Source organism: Tinamus guttatus, unplaced genomic scaffold (assembly GCF_059628265.1).
Source record: "Tinamus guttatus ecotype Peru unplaced genomic scaffold, ASM5962826v1 Tinamus_guttatus_pri_ptg000459l, whole genome shotgun sequence".
Lineage (NCBI taxonomy): Eukaryota > Metazoa > Chordata > Aves > Tinamiformes > Tinamidae > Tinamus > Tinamus guttatus.
The window spans coordinates 7610656-7637752 of NW_028288993.1; the positions used below are offsets into that span (position 1 = coordinate 7610656).

At 46.1% G+C, this 27097-nt stretch overlaps 1 protein-coding gene across 2 annotated transcripts in view; it reads right to left on the reverse strand.

Annotated features, from left to right (window-relative positions):
- Nucleotides 1-27097, reverse strand: part of ULK1 (unc-51 like autophagy activating kinase 1) — a 72350-nt gene that overhangs the window by 8211 nt on the left and 37042 nt on the right. The window contains exons 12-23 of one of the 2 annotated variants that reach the window (XM_088532482.1): nucleotides 24255-24305; nucleotides 17760-17848; nucleotides 15553-15718; nucleotides 14372-14432; nucleotides 13138-13227; nucleotides 9391-9516; nucleotides 5975-6126; nucleotides 5061-5144; nucleotides 4224-4486; nucleotides 3408-3592; nucleotides 2413-2528; nucleotides 1678-1821 (exon numbers count right to left, since the gene is read on the reverse strand). In XM_088532482.1, the coding sequence (XP_088388608.1) occupies nucleotides 1678-1821; nucleotides 2413-2528; nucleotides 3408-3592; nucleotides 4224-4486; nucleotides 5061-5144; nucleotides 5975-6126; nucleotides 9391-9516; nucleotides 13138-13227; nucleotides 14372-14432; nucleotides 15553-15718; nucleotides 17760-17848; nucleotides 24255-24305 (1527 nt within the window). The remainder of the gene's footprint in view (nucleotides 1-1677; nucleotides 1822-2412; nucleotides 2529-3407; nucleotides 3593-4223; nucleotides 4487-5060; nucleotides 5145-5974; nucleotides 6127-9390; nucleotides 9517-13137; nucleotides 13228-14371; nucleotides 14433-15552; nucleotides 15719-17759; nucleotides 17849-24254; nucleotides 24306-27097) is intronic. The other variant, XM_088532484.1, reaches the window with a different exon arrangement.

Sequence of the window (27097 nt, forward strand, 5' to 3'; positions counted from 1 at the left end):
AGAGGGGTTCTGCCCAGCAGGAAGATGCTAATCCCAGCTGCAAGACTGTGTTAATTCTACACAGGTGACACTCTCCACTGTCACTGACTATGTGGGTAGAAGGGACCCATCTGCCCCTGTGATTTTTATTTGCTGCTCTAAGGTCCAGCAACGTGACACACAGTCAAGCAAGGCAGAGGCTCCTTTCCTCCAGAACCTCTCTTGCAGTTAGCAGCAGTTCAGTGCCAAGCAGACCTCAAAAGACTGACAGGGTATTTCCAGACCTTTCAGAGAGATCTTTCAGAGACAACATCACACTTCAAGCATCCTGTATTTCCAGGACCCTGCTCGCAGAAGTTTCTATCATCATGTGTTAAAAGGCTTTGTCAAGCAGTCTTACTCATTGCTGGCATAAACATCTAGGTTATAGAGTCTCAACCCTTTTGTGTCTTAGCTATAACAAAAGGAGTTGCTGCCAGACCAAGCTTGCCAAGCTGCACTGTTTGCACACTGGCTTGGCCAAGTGCTGTGCACGAGATTTAACTTTTCTGCCCAAGAGCCTCCTCTTCCACGGATCCCATCTGAGATCCTGTTTTGAAGACCCTGAAGATCCAAGTGCCGACCCCCTAACAACTTGGGCTTGGATCTGCTTCCAAGTTGCCGCAAAAGCAATACAGGAAGCCTGATTTCCCTATTCAAAACATTTCAGTGGGAACCAGAGGTCCTCGCACAAAGGAGTTGCTACCTTGGCTGTGAGCCAGGCAGACACTTTGCAAGAGAGTCCCTGCCCTACAGAGCTTACACTCTAAAAACAGACAGAACAAAAGAAGGATTATGATCCCAACTTTCCAGACAGATAATCAAAGATCTGAGTGGTTTTAGTTATGAGAAATTCAGGCTACAGCCAGGAACTGAGCCCATATGTCCCCCTATCCCAGGAAAGTAGTTTATTTGTGGTTATATCCAAACCTTCCTTGTGGTAATTAAGAACAACAGGGCCAACTATGTTCAGATGAGGAACAACCCAGACAAAAACCCAATCAGGCCAAAAATGCAAACAGATGTGTCCAAATATTTTCTTAAACTAGGCATAAACTCCAGCTCCTGGACTCTTTACCCCAGAAGGGCCAGTACCAGAGCCTCGGCAGCTGCCTGATGAGACCAGAGTGCTGGCATCTCAAAATGATGGATTTGCCAAGTGGGAAAGCATTCTCCTTTTCCTACGTAAGCAACTCGGGGCATAATTAACACCATTAGTACTTTTGCATAAAGAGAAAAAGCACTTCCCTAACAGTACTTGTGCATCAGTTACGTTTGGCTGTTACAGCTTACCCAAAACCTAGGAGGAAAACCATAGGAATGCAATCTTTGCAACTGCTGACCTATCAGCAATCCCTGGGCCTATGACCAGCTGCAGCTTTACTCCTCAAGTATAGCAAACTTAAGCAAAAACAAACAGTAGGCCTCTCTCTTCCAGCACCAGTAACCGAAATGCCCTTGTACCTGTGCAAACAGTTATCAGCACTAACAGGGGTGGCAGGAATCGATACAAGAACCTTAAAGGTATTTGAGCAGCTGAGCTCCGTCTCGTGCTCCGGCCATCCCGGAGTGCTCTGGCCGTGTTCAGCAGCGAGAAACACGGCCCGGAGCTCAGCCTGGAGACATTTGCAGTGGAACAGGTGGGTATCAGCCCTTTACCTGAAAACATCCTGGTCCTCGTGGTCTGTGGGGGGGTTGTTCCACTGGGAGGGGATCCGACAGTAAAAACCACTGGGGACGGGCTGGCAGAGCCCCCAGCCCGGGCACCAGCGTGCAGGGTCCCTCCGTAAGCACCTGAGGGAGCTGGGGAGACAGTTGAAAGGTGCAGACTGGCATTACAGGAGCGTTCCTGGAGCACCGTGTGCCTCACCCAGCAGCCTTCTGTTCCTGCACGCTCTGCGGAGAGCCCATGGGTACCAGCACAGGCCAAGGCTCCCCTTGGAAGCACCCTGAGAGCACTAGCAAGCCAGGCTGGCGAGTACCACAGCATGGGAGCCTGGCACTGCTTCGCACTGCTGCAGCTGCTCTCCCCTCCTCGCTCCCCAACCTGCAAGCCCAGGAACACCCACCCTTGCAAAGCCCTTCACACCAGGGCTGCCTGGCACCAAGTCCCCACTCCCATGTGATATCACAGCCAGAAAGGGCCAAGAGAGGAAGCCCTGCCTACAAAAATCACACCGCTGGCCAGCAATTACACAGCACGCGTAACCCACAGACCTCAGAGCCTTCCACAGAGGAAGCAAACATCATTACACTCCTCACACACAGCAGACACTTCCTACACCAAAACCATCAGATAAGAAGCCTCCCATTCACAGGACAGACGCAGGGAAACCCTTGCCCCCAAGCCCCAGCCAGGACATCCTGCCGGATCCGCCTGGTCTCTCCCGCTACCTGCAATTTCCATCGGCTTCTCGTTGTTCAGGCTGTCACTGCTCCCAGCTTCCGAGATCTGTGCCCCAAAGGCAGCTTTGAGGAGCAGGTCAGTGAGCCTGCCCGTGCTCAGCGACCTAAAAAGAGGACAAAACATGATTCAGGAAGTCATCAGCAAGTTTGGGGCACGTGCAAGGTTTCTGCTGACTTCTGCTCCAATCTGTACCACTGTCCAGCAAATGGTGCAGAGCAGACATAACCACAGGCCCTTTCTCCTTGTAACAAAGCACCCAAAGCTTCTCCTGATACTCGCAGAAAGCTTAGGACTACTGTAACTAATTGCAGCCATGCAATTACTCAATGCAGCATTACCATAACACAGAAATTGTCTTTAAGGGAAGATACTGAAGTTAATTTCTTCCCTTAAGGAACTGGAGCCTACCTGCCCCAAGAGCCAAGCCCTGGAGCACTCTGAATACCCAAATCCATGATCACTGGAGAAACTGCAAACTACAGGTAGGCAGGTAAGGAAATCTAATGTGAAGACTTGAGCAGATCTGCATCCTACAGTGGTCATGACACTTGCTCCCTGGGTTTCAAGCAGCAATCTGGTCTGAAGACCCGGGCCCACTGAATGGTAGATGAGGAACATCTCCCAGAGCTAGGCTCCAGAAAGAGCAAGGTGCATATTTGCATAGTTGCAGGGAGTCTGGTCTAATTCCCAAATCCTTGATCCCTGCTTGATGAAACCTTGGGCAGTAAACACAGCGTGAAGCTGCAGGCAAATCTTTTGCATTTGGAAATCTAGGCCAGGGCCTGATGGTATAGAGGAAGACTCTAAAATCTGCATAACATCTGCTTGCAACCCAAGGGTGCTAGCACATTACTGCAGAACATTTGCAGATGCTACACTATACCTTAAGAAGTGCCAGCGTGTGAAATTTATCCCATCCCTCCTGTGCTAGGGAGTAAAGCACCACAGTGTTTTATACTTCATAGTAGCCAGTACAGCTTACCTGCCCTTGATCTCTTCCACAGGCCTCAGTCCCAAGCCTGTCTGCTGGCAGTGGAAATGACCCATCTCCTTCAGATCTGGCAAGGTCTTGTTCCGTGTTGGAGTCATCATGACCCCCTGATGAGCCAAGAGTGTGAGGAGATTCTGGGAACTTGGTGTTTTGGGAAATTCGAAAGGGGACACAGCCTAGGGAGAGGGAAAAAAAATATATATAGATCTGTCTTTAAAATCAAAGGATCAAGATTATTTTTCCCCATTTTTTTTACTAAAATTAAACTGAAATATATCTGAAATAAACAGGCAGAAATTACAGCCCACATGGTTACAGAAAAACTAAAACGAAAGGTGAAAAAATCCTGCTGAAAAACCACAGCAGCCTAACACAAACAGAGAGAAAAGGCTGTCACAGTGCCAGCTCCACACGAGACACCGGGGCTGCCACCTGCTTAACCGTCTGCCATCTCCACTGGGGATTCCTAGTGGGCACACGCTTGCGTCACCAGCCAAGTCAGTGCGTGCAAATCACCCTGGACATGACAGCTCACTAATGCACTTGTGGCCTAATCTGGGTAGCTCCTTTTCTGGACTCTTTAAACCCCTGGACTCCACTCAGATGGCCAAAAGCCCTGCCAAGCGAGATGTGTCCACAAAGAACTGGGGCACCACCACATTCCACATGGATCACTAAACAGCCCTTGAGGAAGGCGGAAGAGCACGTGATAAATCCAGGCCAGAGTTACGTGATCACACAGTATTTCAACCCCAAATAATCCACCAGACCAAGCTGAGAGACCCAGAAGTAGACTCCTAGAAATACCTTAGTAGGGGAGCCCAAGATAGTTGGCAGAGGGCTTCTCTGCATGAACTCAGAGAGCTTTGGCGAGGAGCGGAGCTGCCGGCAGTGCTGCAGGCCGTGCATGGCCAGCGGCTGGCCGGCCGCGCTGTGGCCAAAGTGAGCGACGAGAGGGTCCGAGTGCTGCTTGGTTATCTTCTGCCTGCACGAATGTAAATCTGACAGGTTGGGAGCGCTGTGGAGCCGGGAACCCATCCCTCGAGGAGAGTGTTCGGGTGCTGCGGCACCTGGAGGGCATAAACACAGTGACAAACCACATCATTCCCTGCTACTGACACGAAAAGCCAGGATTCACTAGGATCACTGGATTCACTAGAACATCCAAAGCGGTATGTTTCTATCAGGGTTCTTCAGCTCAAAATTTTCAATGGATGCATATGGATGGCACTCCTATCAGTGCCACAAAACTAGATCTGACCAGGGTTTGACCCACAGGAGGAGCAGACATGAACAGCAGAGACAAAAAGCATGGCTGGATTTTTTAATTTCATTGCAGCCCTTACATCAGCAGCAAGGAAACTGCACATCAAGCAGGGCTCGTGGCAGAAGGAGAAGTCAGGAGGGCTCTACTCAATCCATTGCCTTCAGAGCCCCAAATCAGAGCTTCTGTGGCACAGATCTGTCAAGCACAGGAAGAGACTGCGGACCTGCGCAGAGTAATCTCTGCTCCTGCCAACATGCAGAAATCCTGGTTGGCCAACAACCAGGAGAAGCTTCCAAGAATTGCACTCAACCTTCAATACTCTGAGACCATGGACTGACTTTACCCAAAGGAATAATGAAGGAAAGTAAGCAACGTACCAGCCACAGGAATCCGGTTTCTCATTTCTGCTCCAAGAGAGGAAGGGATAACAGTCTGGTTAGGCTGCTCGGGGATCGTTCCCACTTTGAGAGAAACACAACCAGTAAGTTACTTCAGCGTTAATTTTCCACAGACAATAACAACACTATGCACAACCCACTCTATAGGAAGACACTAGTCATCTCTCACCTCCTCAGCCCTAACTGTATAGTGAAAAGATCAACAACTGTCATAAAAAAGGAAAAAGTAAGCCCTACCTGGCATTAACTTAGCCAGCTTTAGTCTGGTTTTGCTGATGTTAATTGCAAAGTAAAATATGACTAGTTCTGCATTTGCCCACTAAAAGAGACTTATAAATATAGGATTGGGAATATAGAATATCTAGCTACATCAGAGTCCATTCCTTTCTGGAAATTAGCAAATGGCATCAATTGCACACTGGGGTTTTTCTTATCCCCTTCCACTTGAATTGCTTGTTAGCATCTGGATCAGGCTACCAGCTACTCAGATAGCTACTCTGAACAACTACTCTGAACTCACTCTGAACAGTGCAGTTCAGACCCTCTCAAAGCCAGGGAGAATTCTGCTCCAACAGCAACTGAGTTCCATTTTTATCACTCCAGTCTGAGATGCTAAAAAAAAATATTTTGCACTTGCAGAAGCCCTCTTAAGAAGATTACAAAATATTTCATGCAAAAACTAAAACAAAGCTTGCATCTTGTGAGGAAGACAAATATCTTCATCTCCATTTTACTACAAGCCAAAACATTTGTCAAATCGAAAGGCCACGAGAGAACCCAACAACTTCAATTCCCCATTACGTGGCAGCGACAGCTGGTCACCACCTCTTCTCTCTCTGAGGAAGGGACACCCTTGATTTTATCAGGGCAGCAATATTCCCTGTGGTGCTTACCTTGCGGGGATGGCATGAACGGCTTGGCACCACCAAACGAGAGCTTCCTAGAGCTGGGCACAGATCCATGCTCTCCAGCATAAGGAGGCGAAGCACCAGTTTTAGGAAAACCAAGAGGGCTTGTACTGCTAGATCTCCGAACCGCCCCAGACCTTGGTGGAAACAGCAGCAACGCACACGTTACTTCAGTTGCCAGTTAAGGAGAGCAAGAAAAACAGTATCACCAGACGCTCAAGCCTAGGTACTTCCACAGAAATGATCCCTCCTGACTGTTCATCCTGAATCAAAATCCCATTGCACAAGGATTATCATCTTAATAGGCATTTATGTAGCCCTAGTTCCAAATGTTTAATCCAAACAAAATTTCATAAAACAAAGGAGGAAAAGAATGAGATTAGCTTAAATGCAAGCAGAAAAGCCTACCTTTTTTAAGAATCGTATTTGGACTCTTTCAGATATGTAGAACAACTATGAACAAGTAACAGCTCCCTACCTTCCCTATCCTGGCTACTGCCTCCATAATGCACTCACAGGGCTTCACTCGAGTGTTCCCTGCCTGCTGTGCCGCACGCTCCCTCGTTAGAGCAGCCTGTTAATTAGAAAGCTCTGCGAGTGCATGCTGTGTCATGCAGAGCTAGGCTGGCCAAACCAACTGATCCTCAGCAGAGCTTTGATTCAAATCAGCAGAGGAGACAAACACAGTAGTGCCTGGTTGGCAGATCTAAACCATCTCTGTCCTACCCAGAGGAATAACTCCCTAGGTTGGGGTATTCGGAACTGTCTGGGCATCCAGTGCCTTTAACTGCCTGTAAAACCTCGCCTGGAAGGCTTAAGATTACTTTAATTTGTACAGGCCACCCATGCAGGAACCTCAAGTGTTTCCCAGTTGCTACAGAGAGACAGAAGAGAGAAACTGGAGTAAAGTCAGTGCAGCCACACCATCTCTCTGGAGAAAGCTGGTGATTTTGCATATTGAGTGTTTCTTAATATTTGAATGTTTTCATTGCATAGTAAGAACATGCACTCAAACCAAACGCTGCTTTCTGAAATGCAGTTTTACCTTTGCAGGCTCCTTCACTAAGATTCCCATCATAGTCAACTACATAAGAAAACACTCCTTTCATCAGCTCCTTAATTTTACTCTTGATTTTCCTCATTTAAAAGGATATTGGTCTCAGCCATTGGGTGTTTTTTTGGACAAGAATCATTGAACCATTTGAAAAAATAAAAGAACAAAACTGAGCTCACATCACTGAAAGATTCTATCACCCAAACACCCCTCCTCTCCCTCCACCGCAGGATTACGCTGTCCATGCACGTCTGAGCAGCAGAAACACAGGCATGTGGGGTTTAACAGCACAAGCAGGGCTAACTACGTTACTCAGGAATGGCAAAGTCATCTCGATGAAGTATCCCTATATCCACTCAACAACTCCATTCAGTAAGCTTTACTTTACACCATGTTCCAGGGGAAAAAAAAAGGCTATTTTGGGGTTTAAGAATTTAATTCTCCTCCTTTCCTTCAATGTCTTACTAAGGTGCCTCAGTCAGATGAATCCACACTCCATTCATACATTAGGAAAAAAAAAGGGAATTCTTTAAAGCTTCAACCTTAAAACACTCCTGTGCATGCCAGGTTGCTCTGCATTTTAGCACCATCAAGTGCCTGGCCCTGAAGCAACACGAATGATTATACACATATGTGCACACAAAAGGGAACAGGAACCCAGGAGGACAAAAAGGCTCTTTCTGCTATTGAGACACCTGGTATTTCTCCCCGCCACCTTTTTAACTCTCCATAATACGAGCCAGCCAAAGGGCTGACCCTACCTATCATGAACTTTCAGAAAAACATGCAGCTGATTGCAGCTGCTGAGCGATGAGGAATGTCAACCACCACCTGCAAGACACGGCATAAGCAAGCAGACGAGCAGGACAGGTGATGTGGCCAAAAGTAAGTGCACATAATTACCACCTCCACAAGCAACTTATCTTGCCACAAACAAGCTACATTACACAGGCTTGCACCCGCCAGTCAGATGACGGTATCAATTTTTCAAAAACAGCACATTTCAAAGTTTTTAGTCAAATCACCTGCCAGGCACGACTAGGCATTTGGCTGTAATGGCCTAAGTTGTACTCATGATGGAAAACTGGAATCACATATTAACTACCTGATGAAGCTTTCCCCTTCCATTCTTGAAGGGTGTCTGCTGAATTTGGTGATTAGAGGAAGTGATCATGAGAGATAAATATGGCTTCCTTGGACAGAAAAAAACATGATGCCAGTGATTTTGAGAAGCTGCTAAAAGCAGAGCATGAATCATCTGATTGCGTCCATTCCTCGAGTTCCTCTGCAGGGACGATGCTAATCTCACCATTACACTGTGCTGACTAAAAGGAGCAAAACATGACAGTCAATCCCAGGCTGGTGGCTCCAGGCTGTGACCTGAACGCCGGAGTCTGCGCCGTGTCGGGGACCCTGGGCACATCCTCTATGTGCCTCCCAGACTGCCCCTTCGTACATTACATGGGTAATGTGTGTCTTAGGCCCAATCATAGAATCATAGAATGCTTAGGGTTGGAAGGGACCTCTAGAGATCATCTAGTCCAACCCCCCTGCATACGCAGGGACAAAAGGACCAAGGCTAAAAGGACCTGCGTTTTGCCCTACCTAAGTAGAGTACACCTGAGAAACTGTAAGAAACTCCTTTGAATGACCCAGGCTGTCAGGTTAAGTCTCATCTCAGAATGGCAAGAACCATGAATTACACGTGACAGAAGGCTGCTGTTTCATGCAAGCCCAATCCATGAGCACTGAACTCAGGAAGGCGGCTCGATGGTGCAAGGCTGCATCCGGTTCCTCCTCGCGGCCCTCCGAAACGCGGATTCTGCCTCACAGGCACAAATTGCTCATGATTTAATCAGGCTGCATAACCACATTAATATGCAACTAACGTGAGACACATCATCCATGGCGTGACTGGCCGCAGGAACAGGTGAAGGTGGAGCCAGGTAAGTGTTACTGCCCCATTAATTTTAGATGTTTTTCTCAAATTTTGCTTCCATAAAGGCATCTGCTAAATAAATGTTGCTCTCCACTTGAATATCCAAGCCCAATCTAGCATTTAAAAAAATCTGTCAGATTCACAAAGGGCTCAGCCTGCACTGGAAATCCACAAGAGCCATCACACATCAAATTTCCAGTAATTGCTAATAAATAAATCATATTGTGACAATAAAATACCCCAATAGCAATGTTACCACCTAACACATACTGTGTTAGTTCCCCAGGGCAACGGGGAGAGCCCATTGCCCAGGGAAGTTTCTAAAGGAGTAACAAGAACAGACTGCAAAGCGTGTCCCGAGCTGCAACATCAGCGGCAGCGCCGTCCGCCCCGGCCCGCAGCACTTACCGCGGCGAGGAGCACTGATGGGGAGACTGCAGGTTCTGCTCAATCCGCCTGTAGTTATGGATTTGCGTCGGAACCGGAATGGGCACAGAGTGTCCGTACTTGCTGCTGGAAAACTGCCCCGGCCGGCTGTGGAGAGACAAGGAGAGCCCCTTGTAACGGGAGGGACGAGCTCTGCAAAGCTCCTCTCCGCGGCTTGCGAGCTGCTGCTGGGTCGCAGTCCTACCAGAAGGAAGTGGCCCCACACATCACCCTGATGAGGTGAGAACATGCAGCTCTCCCACCCACGGGCTGCAGTGAGCTCCCACCTCCGAGCACACCACTCCCTTCTGCAAAACTGGAGCCCAGATATTTCAGACTGGCCTCGTTTTCAACAGCTCAGATGCACAGCCAAAGAGCACATCGCCCAACAAAGGCTAAATGCTCGTGGCTCTCCAAACAATCCAGCAAAAGGTTTCGCTGCCAAGTGAGACTAGCGAGTTGTGCATAGCTGGAGCAGGGGGATCCCTACGAGAACTGCCGTGCTGAGAAGAGAACACACACTCGTGGGGAACATCAGAGTGGTGCAGTTAACTACAGGGTGCAGAAGACACCTTAGGAGAGAACAAAATCAGAGAGAAGGTCCAGGGGCTATACACCGAAATGCCCACAAAGGTCGGCAAAACATCACCCATGCTAAACGGGACAGGCCCATTCTGCAGACTGCAGACTCCTTCCTGGCTCCACCCGAGCACATTATTTGGCTCATATCTGCTATCTGCTGTCTCCCAATGGTAGCTCCCTCTCTTATTCTTAGCCTGGGTACTATGCTACACAAAACCCATGCAAACACACGCTTAACTAAATAGCTGTGCTTAAGTCTTTTTCCCAAAGGTGCCAGAATTCTAGGATTAATTGCCATGGTAATGCTATTTACAACTGCCAACACCAATTGCAGGATTGTTGCACAACTACAGGAGGATCTTATTGGTAATGAAGGCTTCTGTAGTCTTCCTTGTTGTCAGTCTAGGAGGCACAGCTGGTACTGTCCCTTACAAGCAGGAAGGGTTACTTCCCCAGGTGTAACACTTGGTACGGAAGCCTTTAACTTTAGGTAAAGATTAAGGAAGATACTTAACTTGGCGACAGTGCATGTATGTGGAGAGGGGAGGAGAGAATAGTTGTCTGCTTACCTGGCACCTTGAGCACCTCATTAGAACACCACAATTCCCACAAAAACAACTCGATGACTTTAGTCTGCCTCTAACAGGCAGTAAGAAGGCCTTGATGCTTCACTGACATAAAAGAAAATAAGGGAACTTAAGGCTCTGTGGAAAGTCAAATTTCTGGGGTCTCTGCCTTCCAAAAGCATAAAACACAGAGTCAGAGGGACAAGCTGAACAGAACTTTGACCAAGAAAGGTGAGGCTCAATGTCAAACTTCAATTTGGAAATGTCCAGACTTGCAGCCACTCTTCAGTCTGGCCAAAATCGTTTTGTGGAAGTGACCTCTTTAGTGAAAGGATCCCTCTACCCAGGAATTATATCAAGTCTTCAAAGAAGCCAGCTCTTTACAAGTTGCAAATAAAAATATCCAAGCTAACCGACAGAAATTAAACCTGCTAATTGGCCTCAAGTCTTAAACAGACCATAAACTTGCATACACCAAGAGATAAAGCTGGGACAAGGAGTTTAATTACTTGCCAGTAATTAAAAGCTCTTTGAAAATGGGATTATATCCATTGCTTTGGGATACTTCCTTGGATGTATCTTTCATTGAACTTAATAAGCATCTTTAGCATGTGTTTTTAAAATAAGCTCCACTGTTAGCATGTATTAATTCTGTCTAGTGTTGACCATCTTAATCATCCTGAGGAAAATCCACTGCTGTCCACCCAAAAATAGCCCTTGATTTTTGTCCCAGTTGGGCTGAATCCAGTATTGCTTGCTAGCCTGGAGTTCCTGCTTGCTCGTGAAGAAGGAAAGGAGGAGAGAAAAATACAGGTCCTTTGTACTGGCAAAGCCAAGATCTGAACCAGGAGGCCTCATGGCACCTACAGTGGAGGGCACTGACACCCCTGTTAGCAATAAGGGTATTTCTGGTAGCGCCATTCAAATCACTACTCAGGGGACTGACCAAAGATCATATTCCAGGCTTGGAATTCAGAACGGCTGCTCCAGTCTTTCACTACCTATGTTTTTTTGTTCCTTGTCCTAGACAGAGAACAGAAAGCAACTTTTCAGGGTTTCTTTGAAGCAAACAGAAAAATGGAAACCAGCTCTGCAGATTTTGGTGCCTGCTCCACAGAAGCTGCTGGAAACAAGTAGGAAAGACAGGGAGAGCAGAAGTACCTTTAGATCATAGCCACTGGCAGTGACTTTCTACCTTCTAATCCAGCAGAGTACGATTGGGCCCATTTGGTGAAGAGGGTGGGGGAACAGTGAAAAGTGGGTGGCATTTGTAGTAATCTTGCATGCATTTTCACTCACTGCTGTCCAGAAACAAGGCCCTATCTTTTAATCAAGACTGATCCCAAGAATGCAAACTGATCGATTAAAGAATAAACTGTTAAAAAATACAACACGCAACGGCATTAGAAGCCTCATGCAATTAAACTCCACTCTGTGGTATGTGCTGGCCAATTACTTGATCGCATCAGCAAAGCTTGGAGCTGTATTCTTCTCCTATATATCTGCTAGAGGCCACTTTTTGTCATTGTGTGGACTCTGTTACGTGAAGAGTGTTTCCAACACGTCACTTCGACTGTTCTGTACTTTTTTTCTCCCCCAAGAGAGAATTTTAGGGTCATCCCTCCTGCCTGCGGTGTAAATTCCCCTCCAACTCTCTTCCCCCCACAGGTGCCATATTGCCAGAACAGCATATGAAAGCTGTTCTGCTTCCCCAGTTGGCAAGCACGTGGAAGGCAGCCCCTGCCAGCTCTCCACAAGCTAACCACACACCCCACGGCTTTGGAGGCAATGGAATCACCTTCTACAGCCACTACCGTGTGCATGCTGACCAAAAATGTTCCTGGAACCACCAGCAGAGCTGAGCAGCTGACACGCAGCTCATTTCTAAAGGCCAAGCTGAGTTTGCTGCAACTGATTTAGTTGGGGCTAAACCTGTGACCAAGCCTATTTGCATTCCTTACTCCAACTGCTGCATCCTTCATTACTAAATCTGGCCCACATAGCAGAAGTGTTTTCTTTAAACGCACTGCAGCGGGCTGTTTAGTGCTTCAAGCAAAAGGCAAACAACTAAGCCTTCAAAAGCCAGGAGAGATGAGCAACACTCCTCTACATTTGTCCTCCTGTCCCTTGCCCAGCAATTCAAGCCTGTAGTGGTTTCAACCTTGGTTCTGTGCTCCAAAGAACTGTAGAAATTGAGAAGTAAGGAACTTAGTAGGAATATTCATCTCCTCTGCAGGCTAAACACAGAAGGGGGGCTAGGATAACATATTCACCAGTGGGGTGTACATTTACTGTCCACTTGAGAACATTCTCTGTTTCCTCAGGGAAGGGGCATTAATTCCTGCTCTACTATATTCTCTCCAGAGCCCTCCTGAGGACCAGAAGGAGAGACAAGCTCTGCAGTTCAGAATCATCAGTCCTCAAAGCTGGGAGCTTCTCAATGGTGTTTCTTGTAACCCTTTAATACACGAAAAGATATGAACCTAGCCCAACACTCCCAAGATCTCCAAAATTCTCTCCTGGAGGTCAATGGGTTTAATTAATCAATGCTGGATGGCCATCACTGAACAGTCTTTCTTACCTGGACGGGCTAGGAGAACCGCTGTAAGGGGGCGAAGGAGATGGTGTCCGTGCCTGGCTTTCCAAGCCTGCTGAAGCCACCAGAGAACTCCTGGAAAACGAGAAAAAAAAACAAAGCTGCTAGAGCCTGGGAAACAGCCCTGCTACCCCTTACAGAGCACAGCACTGGCACTGAGCCTGCCCAGCACCTTCTGCCAAGCCTCGTTGTAAGAGCCCATGGGGCTGCCATGCTGTCCCACAATCTGGTGTTCAGATGCCAAACACCCATGGTATGGCAGAGATTTAAATAACTGACTAGCCCTTTACACTCCATTTCTTCTATGTCATTTCAACCTGGCATAACAGCCAAATGTAATAGAATTTAGTTCTGGTGGAAGATGAAGCAAAGTGCAAACAAATATCCACTCTTAAAGTTGTGTATGTTCACACCAGAACACACGTTCTAGTTCTTACAAAACATATATTCACATTAGTGCAACTCTTCCTAACCCAAGGAAGCCAGCAAAGATTCACTGTGATGTTCGTCTCTACAACTGCTTTTCCAATTATAAATTTGTTAGGGAATAAATGAAGACAAGAGAAATGAACAGCAGGAGAAAAACAGCACCCGAAGATGAAGGTTTCTTTTCACTAGTAACTCAAAAAACTATCACTTTCACTCTTCTCTTTCCCTATTTGCAAAGCTAGGGGAATGCAGCAGAAGGGCTATTGTACACTCTCTGCATCATGGAGTCTATCACTACAGCAAGTTCCTAGGCTTTGGATACAGAGAGGAAACAGGGATTTGGATCTTCACCTGGCAGATCAAATAAAAATGGGATGCCAGCACCTCGGGCTGCACTCCAACTTAAACGTCCTGCTGTGCCAATGCTCACACAGTGATGAGAACAAGACTGGACCTCAGTGCACATCCAGGCCTTCCTGGTTTCTCCCTCTCCTAAAATTCCCTATCTACAAAGGCAGAGGATTTGAAAGATACCTCTGTGTTACAAACACTACTGGGGCAGGAAATCTTTTTCCAGCTTGTTCCCCAATATCATCAGAGTCCTATATCCATATTTCTGATTCAGACCTAATAGTGAAAACTGGAAATTGGTCAGAACCAGCTATGTGACAATCAGCTCCAAAATGAAAGTTAATTCAGCAGCATCTTCCTGCAATCCACCAGAACCCCAAAGTATCCAGTGCAGAGTGCTCCAAAGGCCACGTTATTTCAGTTGCCTAAGTGCTCTTACCCGCTGTACATCAGACTGTCTTGGATTGGTTTTCCGCCGGCAGCCTCAGCAGTTATATCACCTATGGAACACAGAAATGCAGAGATATTAATCTGGGATGTATTCAGAGTACTTGAGATTTTGAGTGGAATTTTCTCCTCTCTGAAGATCAGCCAAGTTATTTCTGAAGTCAGCATTTTGCCAAATTCATGCAGGCTGAAACTGATCTATGTCTAATGCTGCTCCTGATTGTTACACCCTGAAATTCTGGAAAATTTAGGCTGAAAGGGAGTCTCTTTTTGGAAGATGACCAATCATTGACAGAATTGTTTGGGGCAACGGCTACTTGCTAACTTGGTACAAACAATTAGCTATTTTGTACAAGCACAGGAGTATTATGTTGAATGTTGGGCTTGGACACATCTGTGCCCCAAGTGGCAAAAATCCAGGGCAGTAACACAAGCTGGCAGCTGGATATATAACACAGGGGAGCTCACACCTCAGCCAAAACATTTGAACACTGGAAAGCTGAGTAGCACCAGACATGTTTTTCCTTATAAAAGCTACACAGCAGAGACCTGTCCAACATGCACTCAAAGTTGCCCTCTCAAAATTTCTATGCTAACATGAGTGATGCAGCTACAGAAAGAAGCATTGCAGCAGTTACCACCAAGTCCCAAATCAGCAAAGCACTCTATGCATGGTGAAGGTTGAAGAATGTCCTTCTGCTGGTCAAGTGAGAATTACAGACATAACTGGTGCATGGCTGAACTGGGACCCTGGCCTCCATGCACATACCTATTGTCATACAACTCCTATGAACATATACATACACAGAGATGCTAAACTGAAATTCAAATGTTTGAAAAAATATCAAACAGATTTTTTTTCCTGTTTCTTAGGTACTTTTCAAGTATAAAATGCAGTCTGCTAACCGAAAACCTGTCTGCATTATGCTCTTACTCAAGCCCCCAAAGTCTTTATTCTCAAATCCTATCTTCAAAGATAATTAATTACGAAATGTCCTATGAAATTAATCAGTGAAACAGATGTCTCTCCTAGCCTGGGAACTAAAATGTTCCTGTTATTCAGTCAAAACGTACAGGTTTATCAGTGTTTTGTCTTTCTATCCTTAGCACCCACAACTCCCTCTGGCAGAACTTCTGGTCCATCAGCAATCACATTTTCAGAGACCAACTTACTTGAAAACTGTGCTGGGACCATAACGAAGTCATCAGTGTCACAGGATGAATTTTTACTGCTGCTTCCAACAGACTCCTTAGACCCGTGCAGAAAGCCAGGAGAATCTTGGGTTGGAGACGTCAGAGTCTTCTCTTGCAGCTGCTGCTGCATCTCTCCAAGGGACTGCTAATTCCAGAGGAAAACAAACACTAGCTTCAGCACACCTACTTCATCATTCTGCTGGTTCCTCTAAATTGGGCTGTGAAAGGCTACAGAACATTTCACTGATAAACTAGGGCTGCCAATTTGCCAGAAGCAGCTGTATACTGAAAAGGAACAGTCTTTTAAGTCCACCTCAGAACAGTGCATCTTTTGTTACACAGAACATAGTACTCGTGTGTCAAACAGCCTGGATAAGAGGAATTTACTTGAGGTAATGCATCCCTCTGCTGAGGCTCTCTGGATCAATCATGCATTTTCTACCAACGCAATTTAGAAAAAACAGAAGAGCTTTAAGGGTTTTTGGTTGCTCATTTGTTTTGTTTTTGTAAACAATGCGTGCCTGCTCTCTGGTGACACTTGAGCAGTAAGCAGCACTCAGGAACATGCACATAAACGTGCTGTCAGGACAACCCTATTTTACAGTAGCACTGCTGATGAGTTAAAGACAGGCCTAAAGCAAACAGTGGTCAACAGACAAATGCCTCTTCACCATCACAGTGAAGGACAGGCCTTAGACAGCCCATTTCTTCTCGTCCTTCAGCCAAATGATGGGTAACCCCACAATCCTTACATCTTACGGACAGATGGAGGAGGCTGGGCGGTTTAAGAAAGCCTTAAGACGGCTGAATTGCCTTCTGAGCAGATCACAGACTGTCTTTACCCCTTTACCCTAATGCATTTTTGAAAAGACTTAAATCAGCTTTCACTCGCGGCCCTGGGAAGGCCCGGTTGCCTCTGCAAAGCCGCCGCTGCGGGGAGCCTCCCTCACCGCGCGTGCAGATCCCGCCAGGGAGGAGACCTTCCAGGCGGGAGCGCCTCCCGTCTCCACACGGCAGAGCCATGGGATGAGCTCCCCAAGGCCCTCCCACAGGCAGAGCCAGCCCCGCTCCGCCAGCAACACCTGAAAACGCGGAGCAGGCCCGAGCGGGACACCTCCAACACGGACACCTCGCACGGGGCAGCAAGGCTGTGGCATCCTCGGGCTTCCCAACCAAGACGCCTCAGAGGACAGTCTTCTTTTAACACCATCTAGTCTTGAGGCCCTCCATCAGCCCTCCTGCCTGGGGTTGCCAGCAGGGCAGAGGCCAGCATAGGGATATGACCCTCGAAATATGACTGTGTGAAGTTTGGAGGAGGGCAGAGATCTCCTCCTGCCCCATCCACATCTGAGCACTCACGGCAGCTTCACCTGAATGTGCTGCCACATTGAAACTGTAAGAAAGGCTCAATCCTGGCATCCCTGAAGCAGACGGAGAAGCTTTAGCCCAAAGAAACCAACACAACAAAAAGCAGCAACCCCAAGAGAGGGAGAAGAAAATTCCCTCCTTCAGCTCTCCTCCATGCCACACCAGCAGCATTTCTGAGTGCCAAGAACCCAGCAGGCAGCTGTCACCAAGGGTCTCTGAAAACAACGACCAGCAGTGAGCTGGTCACTCAATATTCTGTCCTTCAGGAAGGTTTTCCTCATTTCAGGTAACCAGGGGAGAAATTAAATATATATATATATATATATGTATGACAAGAACTCTCACAAGACCACAGGCCTGGGCATGTGGCTCTGCTGAAGGAGCTCCTTGGTGCCTGAGGATGGTGGTGAGAAATGAGGAGGGTCACCTGGCACCAAAGAGAGATTTTGCTCAAGGACAGAGAACCTGCAGCCAAATAAGGGGGGCGAAACGCTGAATTAGTGACTCTTTTCAGTTCATTTCTGTCCCTAACAAGGCACTAACGTCACTAATGCCAGTTTCTTTGCGAACGCTTTCCACATAATAGGCAACAACAAACTACCAATTCCTTGTGAACAGGAGGACAACCTTCAGGATTCAAACCCTAATCAGACAGTAGACAGAATGCAGAGGACACTGAGCCAAACCCAGCCTGAAATAATACATTTGGTAATTTGCACCAGATGATGGCAAAAACCGAATTCTTCTTTCAAAGGAGCAAGTAGGGAGACTGTTCACACAAGCCCCACAGAAGTCCCGACCCTCTGAGCTGTACTCACAGGAGGCGACGCCAGGTGGGAGGTGGAAGAGCTGCTGGAGGAACTACCGGAGCCTGAACTGGGATAGGAAGGCATTGGCACAGAAGCAGCTAAAAATAAGGGAAAGAACATAAACCAAAATAAGTGGTCAAAATTTAAAAGCACTCAATAACAAAAGGGTTTTTTTTTCATCTTTTCTCATCAGATTTCTCTTGTGTACCACTCTTGTGTCAATTAACGGAGAGCAGGAGTAAAGTCAGCATTCTGCCTGGTTATCAGATCTGCATCCATCCACTCCTACACATCCAAGGTGGAAGTTCTCTGAACATCTGCCTATGATCAGGTCCACTGGCTGAGAGTTGACCTAGAGCTGGTGAAATGGTTTCTGCCTAAAAAGCCTCCAAGGCACCTTTTCTGTACATCTTCCCCTTCATTTGCAAAGTGGAGCAAGTTCTTAATGTCCAAAAAGTCATCTGGGCTTCCCAGGCTGCATGCAATTAAAAACACAGAATTAGTTATTCTGTGAGGAAATTGTTTATTGTTTTATATCTTCTGAAATTTGAGCAGGTTTTGCTTTCTGCTTCTACAGAAATTGTTCCGCAGCATTGGTCATTCTTGCTTTATGTTGCATGGCCTTTGCTTTATGTTTTATTGCTCAAGATCAGAACTGCACATTTTATTCACTTCATTGTTAAACTAGCTTTTATAACCCTCACAGAGACAGAAAGTTCATCCTGAAAGGCCTGGTTTGCCTTGACCTTCAGGCAGAAAAGCTGATCAAGACACCACAGGAGACAACAATATTTAACTCCAATGACTTGTGCAAGTGAAGTTCAGTAAATAATTTAGAAGAGCTCAGCTCAGCTGAGGAGATGAGGCAAAGGCAGCACTGGTTCTTTAACAGACTACTTTGCAACATTTAGTGGTTTGAATTCCCAGGTCTCTCAGCACGATACTAAATGGTATAGAAGTTGCAAAAAGAGTCCTTTACTATGCAGCTCAAAGTCAAATGAAACTCCTCAGCATTTTAGTATTTTCACAATGTAAGGCAGAGACCAAAGACAATGCTTAAGCGAAGAGAGGAATGTTTGGCTTTTGTGCTGACAGAAAATTAGAAACCTGCACCAGATTTATAACTTTACAGAATCTGTGCTAAATGACTCCACATTTAATGCAAAGAGGTGTAATAGTACCTAAGAAGGAGGATGCTTCTGTTTGAAATGAAGGTACCCCTGTCACTACTTACACTAACTACTACAAAGAAACTAACTTTACTCCATCAGCTAGAAAAATAAAAGCTCAACCTCTTTACAGTTAACTATTGAAAATGTTTTAGTGCTAAAAGAATGGGAACATGTGTCTTTTAATGACATCTTTTCATTCTGTCTGGATAGGGTTGAATGCCAACTAGATCAGTGTCTACTGGCACAAAGAGAGCAATCAGTTAGATACCGAATTTCTCAGACCAACAGACACAACAAGACCCAACGACAGGAAAACGAAGATGAAATAAAACAGAAAGCGAAGACAAAGTAAAACAAAGTGTGCACTTTTAGCACAGGTAATCAACCACTGGAACATTTTAGGAGGTCACGGTGACCTCCTTCACTCTTTGCAGTGCTTAAAAGAAGCTGGGTACCTTTTTCCAAGAGGTTCTACTACACATAGAAACCAGTCCAGTGGAGCCTTTAGACTTCTGCCATAGTAAGTCCTAGCACGATTGCTGCCTGTGACACATGTGCAGTGATATGTACACATGCACCTGCACACATGTAACAGCAAGAATGGAAGGGAAAAAGTACTGCCTGGCAGAAACAGCTCTCCAAGGATCAGGGACTGCAGCACCTGTGAGTGGGGAAGCTGCAAGCAGGGCCTTGGTGAGCTCGGCCCGATGCTGCTTTTTGAGCACAGCTGCTTCATGTTCCCACAATGGCGGAACAAACCTGGCACTGAGAACCTGCCCACAGAATGGAGAGCTCTGTCCTGCCGTTGTCCACCTCTGTTTGATCTCAGGACCCCCCAGAGCCTGCAGAGCAATCCTAGCACCTTCCCTATTATTTAAAAAACAGAAGACTAGAAGTCTGGAGCCATTTTTTTCCTGTAAAGGGTTGAGAACAGTTCATCATTTCACAAAGTCTCCTTAAGAGTTAAGTGTTCTGAACTCTATTCACATGTCAGCTGCAATATTTGCTTCACCTTTTATTTGTTTCCTGGAATTAGTATTTTCACTACGGTCATGTCAGGTCTCTCTCAAGGTCCCTTTCATCCTATTTTTTGATTTTGTGTTTACTATCGATTTTAAACCTGGCTAGATTGGAGCCTTCTATTTTTGTCTGTTTGCTCTGGACAATTTTCCACTGATCTACAAAAAGACAAGGATGCAGACTTTTTGATTATTAAGTGGAAATAAAAAATATATCTGCACTTAAGCACAGATGCAATCTGTTTAATTGCATTATTAAAGAGCAGTACCTCCCAAATTCCATATTTTAATAGGAGGAGGTCTAGTTCAGAAGATCCTGCCACTGCAAGCAGAGTGTTTGAGTCCATGCATGTAGACCCGTATAGTTTGGCTCTGCCAAACCATCTCTGACCACCGTGTGCCTGTTGGTACATTTTTTTTTTGCGGTGTCAGCTGTATAGGACAGCTTGAAAGCAAGACACTGGCTTCCATCTTCTCCATACGCCCAGGCACTCCCAGTTTAAAATTAAAAAAGGGTGCAGACACTTGGCTCATCATGTTTTCAGCTCAAGCCTGAATGCAGGGAATGTTCAGATGAATTGTAGGCCCCCACCCAAATCCAAAAATTGCTGGATTGTAATTGTAATGTAAATAAATCTGTTCTTGTAATTGCCCTCGCCAACTTGTTCCAGCAACAAAACAGTCATCCTGTATGTTGCATAACCAACATCAACTGGTTTCAAAGGGGAGAGCTAAGAATCAGCCGTGCCCGTGCCCCAGCTGTACAGATCCTGATACAGGACTGCATCCTACGTAAAAGCATTGAACTCCATCATCTACACACCTGCAGAATAAACTTCTGAAAAATCTGTCTGCTAGATACTTTATCTTAAAAATATATATATCTGAGCCTCAAACTTTTTGCATAAAGGTTTTGCGTGGAGTCTAAATCCAACCCAAACATTGAAGAGATGCATTTTTGTGATTATCTGGATTCAATCAATACCAGTCATCAAAACTGACTCTTTGCTGCAGTTTGACAAAGCAGTAGTTTGAGTGCAAAGAGGAAAGGCACTGGTTAAAAAACAAAAAGCAACAACAACAAAAAACACTTCATTGTACTTTTGAGTAAAAAAATGCACTGTTAAAATCTTATATGTAGAAGCTATGGTGATTTATTGCTACTTTTTACTTGAGCCTTTTATGCACAAGATAACCATATAAGATGGTAAAATCAGATGTTCCAGACACTGAACCCTCTTGCTAGCATTACGTATTACATTCACCAACTACAAGTGTTCACACTACACATCCTCTCAAGCCAGAGCAAAGGAGGAACCAGTTCACCATTCAAAGACAGGCGGAAAATCTCCCAAATACTCTGCACGGGTAGCAATTACACCGTGTTTACGGAGGGAAGCCTTGTGCAAGCATCTAATTATGCCTCCTTCTGCAGCCCTGCTGGGAGACACCATCCTACAGCACCCACCGAGCAGAGCCCTAGCTGCAGACAGACGACATTCTGACTAGACAGTGTATTTTAAAGACTTTATTAATAATTTTACATATCTAAAGTACATGTTTAATCACTGGTACAAAACCCACAATATAAAACATAAATAAACAAACAAAACATAGTAGAGTGTTTTCGTTAATGAAGTTAACAGAAGTTAGTCAGCAAAATTCAAGGCCTTGAATCACTCTTCAAGCTAAAGCCTGTGGCAAACAGGCAGCTTTGCAGCACGCCCTGGATGCCAGAAGACTCAAGTTCTTGGTTACTAAAGAAATAAGATGAGGAGGGAGGAGAGCAGAACGAAGGGCCCTCCAGACTGCAGAAGACAGGGTGTGCTTGCCAGAAGTGTTGCATATGAAGATTTTTGATGAAAAATGTGGATTTTGTTGAAATATCTCAAAAAACATGGCAGTTTTTGTTTAAACTAGGAGAAAACCTTGCAGGAAGCTTAAAAATTATCCACTTAGAAGAGAATTCCAAGATTTTCCTGAATTGCAAAATTTTCTTATGTTAAAAAAGACTTCCTGCATAATTGCATGAGATGGTGTACCAAGATATATGAGAAGAGAATAGTTTATGACTGTTTTTAATGCCTGTATTTTGAGCAGATCTGGACCAGCCCTGATGGGGCTCAGAGGCCCAGGGTATGATCTCAGCTTTGCCACTGGCTCTGCACAGTGGTGGAAGCTCCTGCCCTGCCTCTGCTATCAAGGGCAAACCTGTCTGCAGGGGTGCAGGCCATCACGTTCTGCTCAGATTGCAATTGATGTGGAGAGGGGACAGGGGAGCTCCCTAAAGCTGCTCCTCTCCCCAGTTCTCCATTACAGGCCTAAGGATGCTGACAAACAACTCCAGTTTAGCATGATGCAGATCATAGATGCAAGTGCCTGCCCCCTTCTCCTCAATCCTTCCAATATTCGTGGTTCACAGCCACACACTTAAGATGAAGCAGCAGCTTTCGGGCTGGTCTCTGTTCTGAGATCACATGGATGTTTCCTGACCCACTGGCTCCTCTCTAACTATTGAGGAATCAAAAAGATCATAATTTGCACATCCAGCCTTTCTCATTGAGGGTCTTCTTTGCACTTATGGACTTCATCTCTCACTACCATCTGGCAGTGGCAGAGACCTCCAGAGCAGACTACACAGAGTGTCTTCTCAAGTACCACACTCCTAACAGTGCAGCACAGCTTGAAGCTTGAAGGCTTCTGCTGGTGAAGAGATGCTTCTCTCATGCCCCTGAGATCAGCAGTGGCGTCTCCTGCCTGGAGAAGGCTCCAGGTTGTGGATGCAAGCCCGGGAGTGGGGACCAAGAGGGCAGGAAAGAAGTCTGGAGTTGGGATAGTCCTTACCTATCCATACAGGTGCCCTCTTTATTGGCCCTGCACCCCAAGCTATTGGCTTTGGAGCAGCTGGGGGCAAAGGCTGAGCTAGAAGAACCACCCTCTGAGCATGATGGTGCCTCTGGTTTCCACACAGGGAAGGCGCAGGTGAAACTGGAAACTGAGGCCAAGTCAAGAGAATCCTTTCCTGCTTGCCTGGGATTTTCTGTTCCCCAGGGCAAAGAAGCAATGGAGCAGCTGGAGGTAGGAGATGAGCTGGTGGGCAGGCAAGACAGGGCTCAGGGAGTCCTTTCTTGCCCACAGGATGAGCAGGCTTGGAAGGGCTTTTCCCACACGGCAGTGGCACGGTCGGTGCGGAGCGCTGGGCTGACTCAGGAGCAGTCCTGCACAGGCAGAGTCCCTTCCCGCCCGCGGAGCGGCCAGGTGTGACAGCATTAACCCCACATCTTGCTGGCGTGGCCGGAGACAGGGGCTGGGCTGGCTTGCAAGCCCACCTAAACCAGAAGCGTTTTTTCCTGCCCGCGGGACGGTCACCTAAGTGCACAGTTAAAAGTTTGTATCAGGAACAACTGAAAAGTCCTGCTCTGGGACCACAAAGGTGTAGGCAAGAGGCTGTCGAACAAGGGGGATCCATCGTAACACACGTCCAAGAGAGGCTCCATGACCAGAGAGCTTCAAGGACGCTTCCTCCGGAGCATCCAGGCCCTGCAGGACGGGCTCCCCAGGGCAGCCACTTGGCTCCATCCTTTATCCAGGGGATTAAAGGCCTGGGTGCATCCTTCAAGGAGGAAGGTGACTAGGAACAATTCTACCAGACCAAGTCTCTTGGCCAAAAGAATATTATCCCATACACTAGCAGCAATTCTGGACTGTTTTCTACTGAAACATGTTGGAAAATTTTGAAAATTGGATCGGAAGAAGAAAGGAAGGATTTTTAACGGAAAAGGTCTTTTACCTCAGATAGTTCACAGAACACCCCAAATCAACCCCTCTAAAACAAGGTTTAGAAGATTTAGCAAGAATTTGAAGGTAAGTCTTGAAACAAGATTCAGTAACTGGAACATGCCATTTGGCAAAGCCAACCTAAGTTACAACCTATATGCCAATAATATTAATTTTCCTGTGCATCATTCACTATCCTTAATTGTCTCAGAGATGTAGACGAAAGACAAGATCATGCAGCATAATTCTGTTTACCTACAAGCATCTCCACTGGCCAAGCACTTCAGAAAAAGTAGCTGAATATATTTAATGCTAGATTTATTTCTTACTTTAGGTTTCTAATAGCCCCCAAATCCCCATTTGAGGAAAATTCAGCAAAATTAAGTACATTTGATTGCAAAATCTAGACACCACACTGATGAAAACTCAATTCACGTTTAAATATCCCAGAGAACAGAGAGGTCTGTTTCTTTTTGAACTGGAAGCGACAACAGACATGTCACAGGTCAGAGTAGTAATTAAAAAGCAACACTTACATTTTTTCATAGAGGCACTTGCATCCAAGAACGGGTGATGGAAAAACTCATCTGAAAAAAAAGATCAAGAGCAATGACTCAGTGAAAGTAGTAAAGGACCAGAAAGTTTACACGGCAGGAAGGGGAATCAGTTATTGAAAGCCGAAGATGACAGAACGTGTTGAGAGTCGGCATGAGCAAATCCTGTGCCAAGGGGCAGAGCTGGAAAGCTCTCAGCAACAAAAGGGGATCCTAAATGCAGCAGCACCAAAAGGAGCCAGAATCCCCAGCTGCTCAGGATGGCAAGTCACCCTAGCTGCAGAGATCCAGGATTACTGCGTATTTATCACACCAGGCTGTTACTCATTGCACAGAAGAGGTGTAGTGGGCAAAAACGCTTCCCTGGAGAGATCAGAGCTGAGCCCACATTGCACTTAAGGCAGAAATGGATTTGCTGATAGTTCACTACAGAGTTAAAAGCCTAGAACTCCCTTTCTGTTATACAAGGCCCCACTACTCTTTCTTTGCCTCCCACCATGGGAGGCTATTCCACTCATCCACATTGGGAAAAATGTGTCCTGACTTGCCGGAGACCTTTAACGTGTTTTCATGCCCTCACAGTAGCCTTCCTGCCTGACTACTCTGCCTTTGATCCAGTGCAGTTCAGCACTGACTCCTCTCCTATCTCTGCCAGCAACTCAGCCTTTTGGAGCATTAGTCATGAATCAACACTGATTATTTAGCTAGCTAGAGGCAGTTCAACTTGTTTTCCCAGCACAGATTTCCTGTTGCAACACCAAGTTTACAAACTTCGGCATTCTGTAAACAGCTCCTCTTGAGCCGTCAGTTTTCCTGAAAGTAAGCTTCTTCCCCCTCCCACCTTCTCTCATTTTTATCTCCTTTCTTTTAAACTTAAACGAGCCCTCTCTTTCCCACTTCTCCTTGCAGGGCCTCAGAGTCAGAGTGTAATGGTTTGGTGCTCAGCGCAACAGACGTGATAGGAATCTCTGGCAGGAAAGCTGGAATCTCCCAGATTAGATCTGCTGGGGATGGAGAACATCCCTGCTCTGATGTGGACTGCTGCGTTTCCGGCCTCTCCTCCAGCCCACCACTCCAGAAGGTTTCATCCCCACAGCTGGTTCATCTGGTTACACAGTAGCCGCAGAGTGGGTGGAAATGACCATTTCTTCCTCTCTTCTCCCTCCCTGCTCCAAGTTGCTTTGATTTTTGCTTTGCAGTAATAATTACAATCTTACTTATAAGCATCAGCTGGAAACTTGCTACCTGAAATCCCCCTGGCTGTCCCTAGATAATCTTGGAATTGTGAAGACCTCTGCTTCCAAGTAAAACAGCAACCAAGAAGTCTCAGCTTCATTCAGGGCTGGCATGTGAATCCCCCAAAACGAGGGGGAAGCTCTGCAGAAGGACTGCAGAGGACCTCTGGGAACAGGGAGGAAGGAACATCTCATACACAGGCTTCTGTACACGGTATATCGACAAACTATCCCTGAGAAACAGCTACATCTTACAAGGATGAGCTAATTTGTATAGAGAAAGATCCCTCGTGCGATTAAGGGCAGGCAACAATCTCAGTCCAGAACAATGTGTCGTATCTGTTGTTCCCAGCGAAATCAAAGCATGTTAGACCCCAAGTATTAAGAGACACTGACTCATGAAGCAAATTCCCAAGAAGCATAAAAACGGCTTAAAGAGGGCCAAAAAGATTTGCTAGAATCAGTCTTTGACAGAAAAACAGGAACTTTAAATACCATTTCTTTTGTAATGCATGATAAAAGACACGGAGATCCACAGCGCAGACAGAGGAACTGCAGGAAATTGTGAGGGATGCTCATGATCCAGTTAGCCTGACTGTAGCTTCAGCAACTCCCTTTTGAAAGGCTTTTCTCATTTCTGCATCCTAGCAAGTTCTAGTCCTTTACATTCAGCACTGGATAACTACAATCAGCCTCTTAATACACACACTTGCTTTATCCAGATGACAGCTTACCCAGAAAGGCTTCCCTGATATCTCTAATCCAAAAAATCACAGAGGCTGCAAAACAATTTCTTTTCAACTAGCAGGTCTTGCCCAGCAGGCAATAATACACCTAAGCAGATAAGTAACAACCTTCTCCCTACCTCCAAACACTGACGCTACTCACAAACACTGACACTACTCACATCTTGATTTTTACCCGAGAAAGGGTGAAAATTTACAGCCTAGCCTCTGTCCTTGCCTAGGGAGGAGGAAGACAACAGACCTGCCTTTAGATGACCTGGTCCTTTAGGGGCTCTGGGAATAATTCCAACTCTGCCTGCTTGCCCCTAAAACAAGGCTCCTCTAGCTTTTCAGAGCTTTTAGCTTAGCTAAGCACATCTGGAAGAGGCTGCCAAAAATAACTGCCTGGCTCCTAATGATTGCTTGCAGTCAGGAAGGAGTTAGTCACCAGAAAAAGGGCCTTAAGGAAGAAATCTCTATGCCAGGCAGGTCAACACTGAGACAGATCTGCAAGGAGAGCCAGCTGTGAGCCCTGGTGAGCACCAAGGCATTATTCCACAGGAACCTGGAGGAATGAACGTGCTGCAAGCAGCTGCATTGAATTGGATTATTATTGCAGACCCAAGGAGAGGGAACATAACAATTGAATTAAGTAGATGCAGCTTCCATCCCCTTGGGAAGTTATCATGCCAGAGTACAAGTGTAAGAGTTATGTATTTCACCAGGTAGCACACCAAACACAATAGAAGTTGAGAGAGGTTACAAAATCAGAGGTCAGCATAAGGAATACAGGGAGGAAAGCGTTTGGCAAAGGTGTGCCAAGTCTCTGGGCTCACAAAGCTTTACTGGAACCAGCGCTGAACTT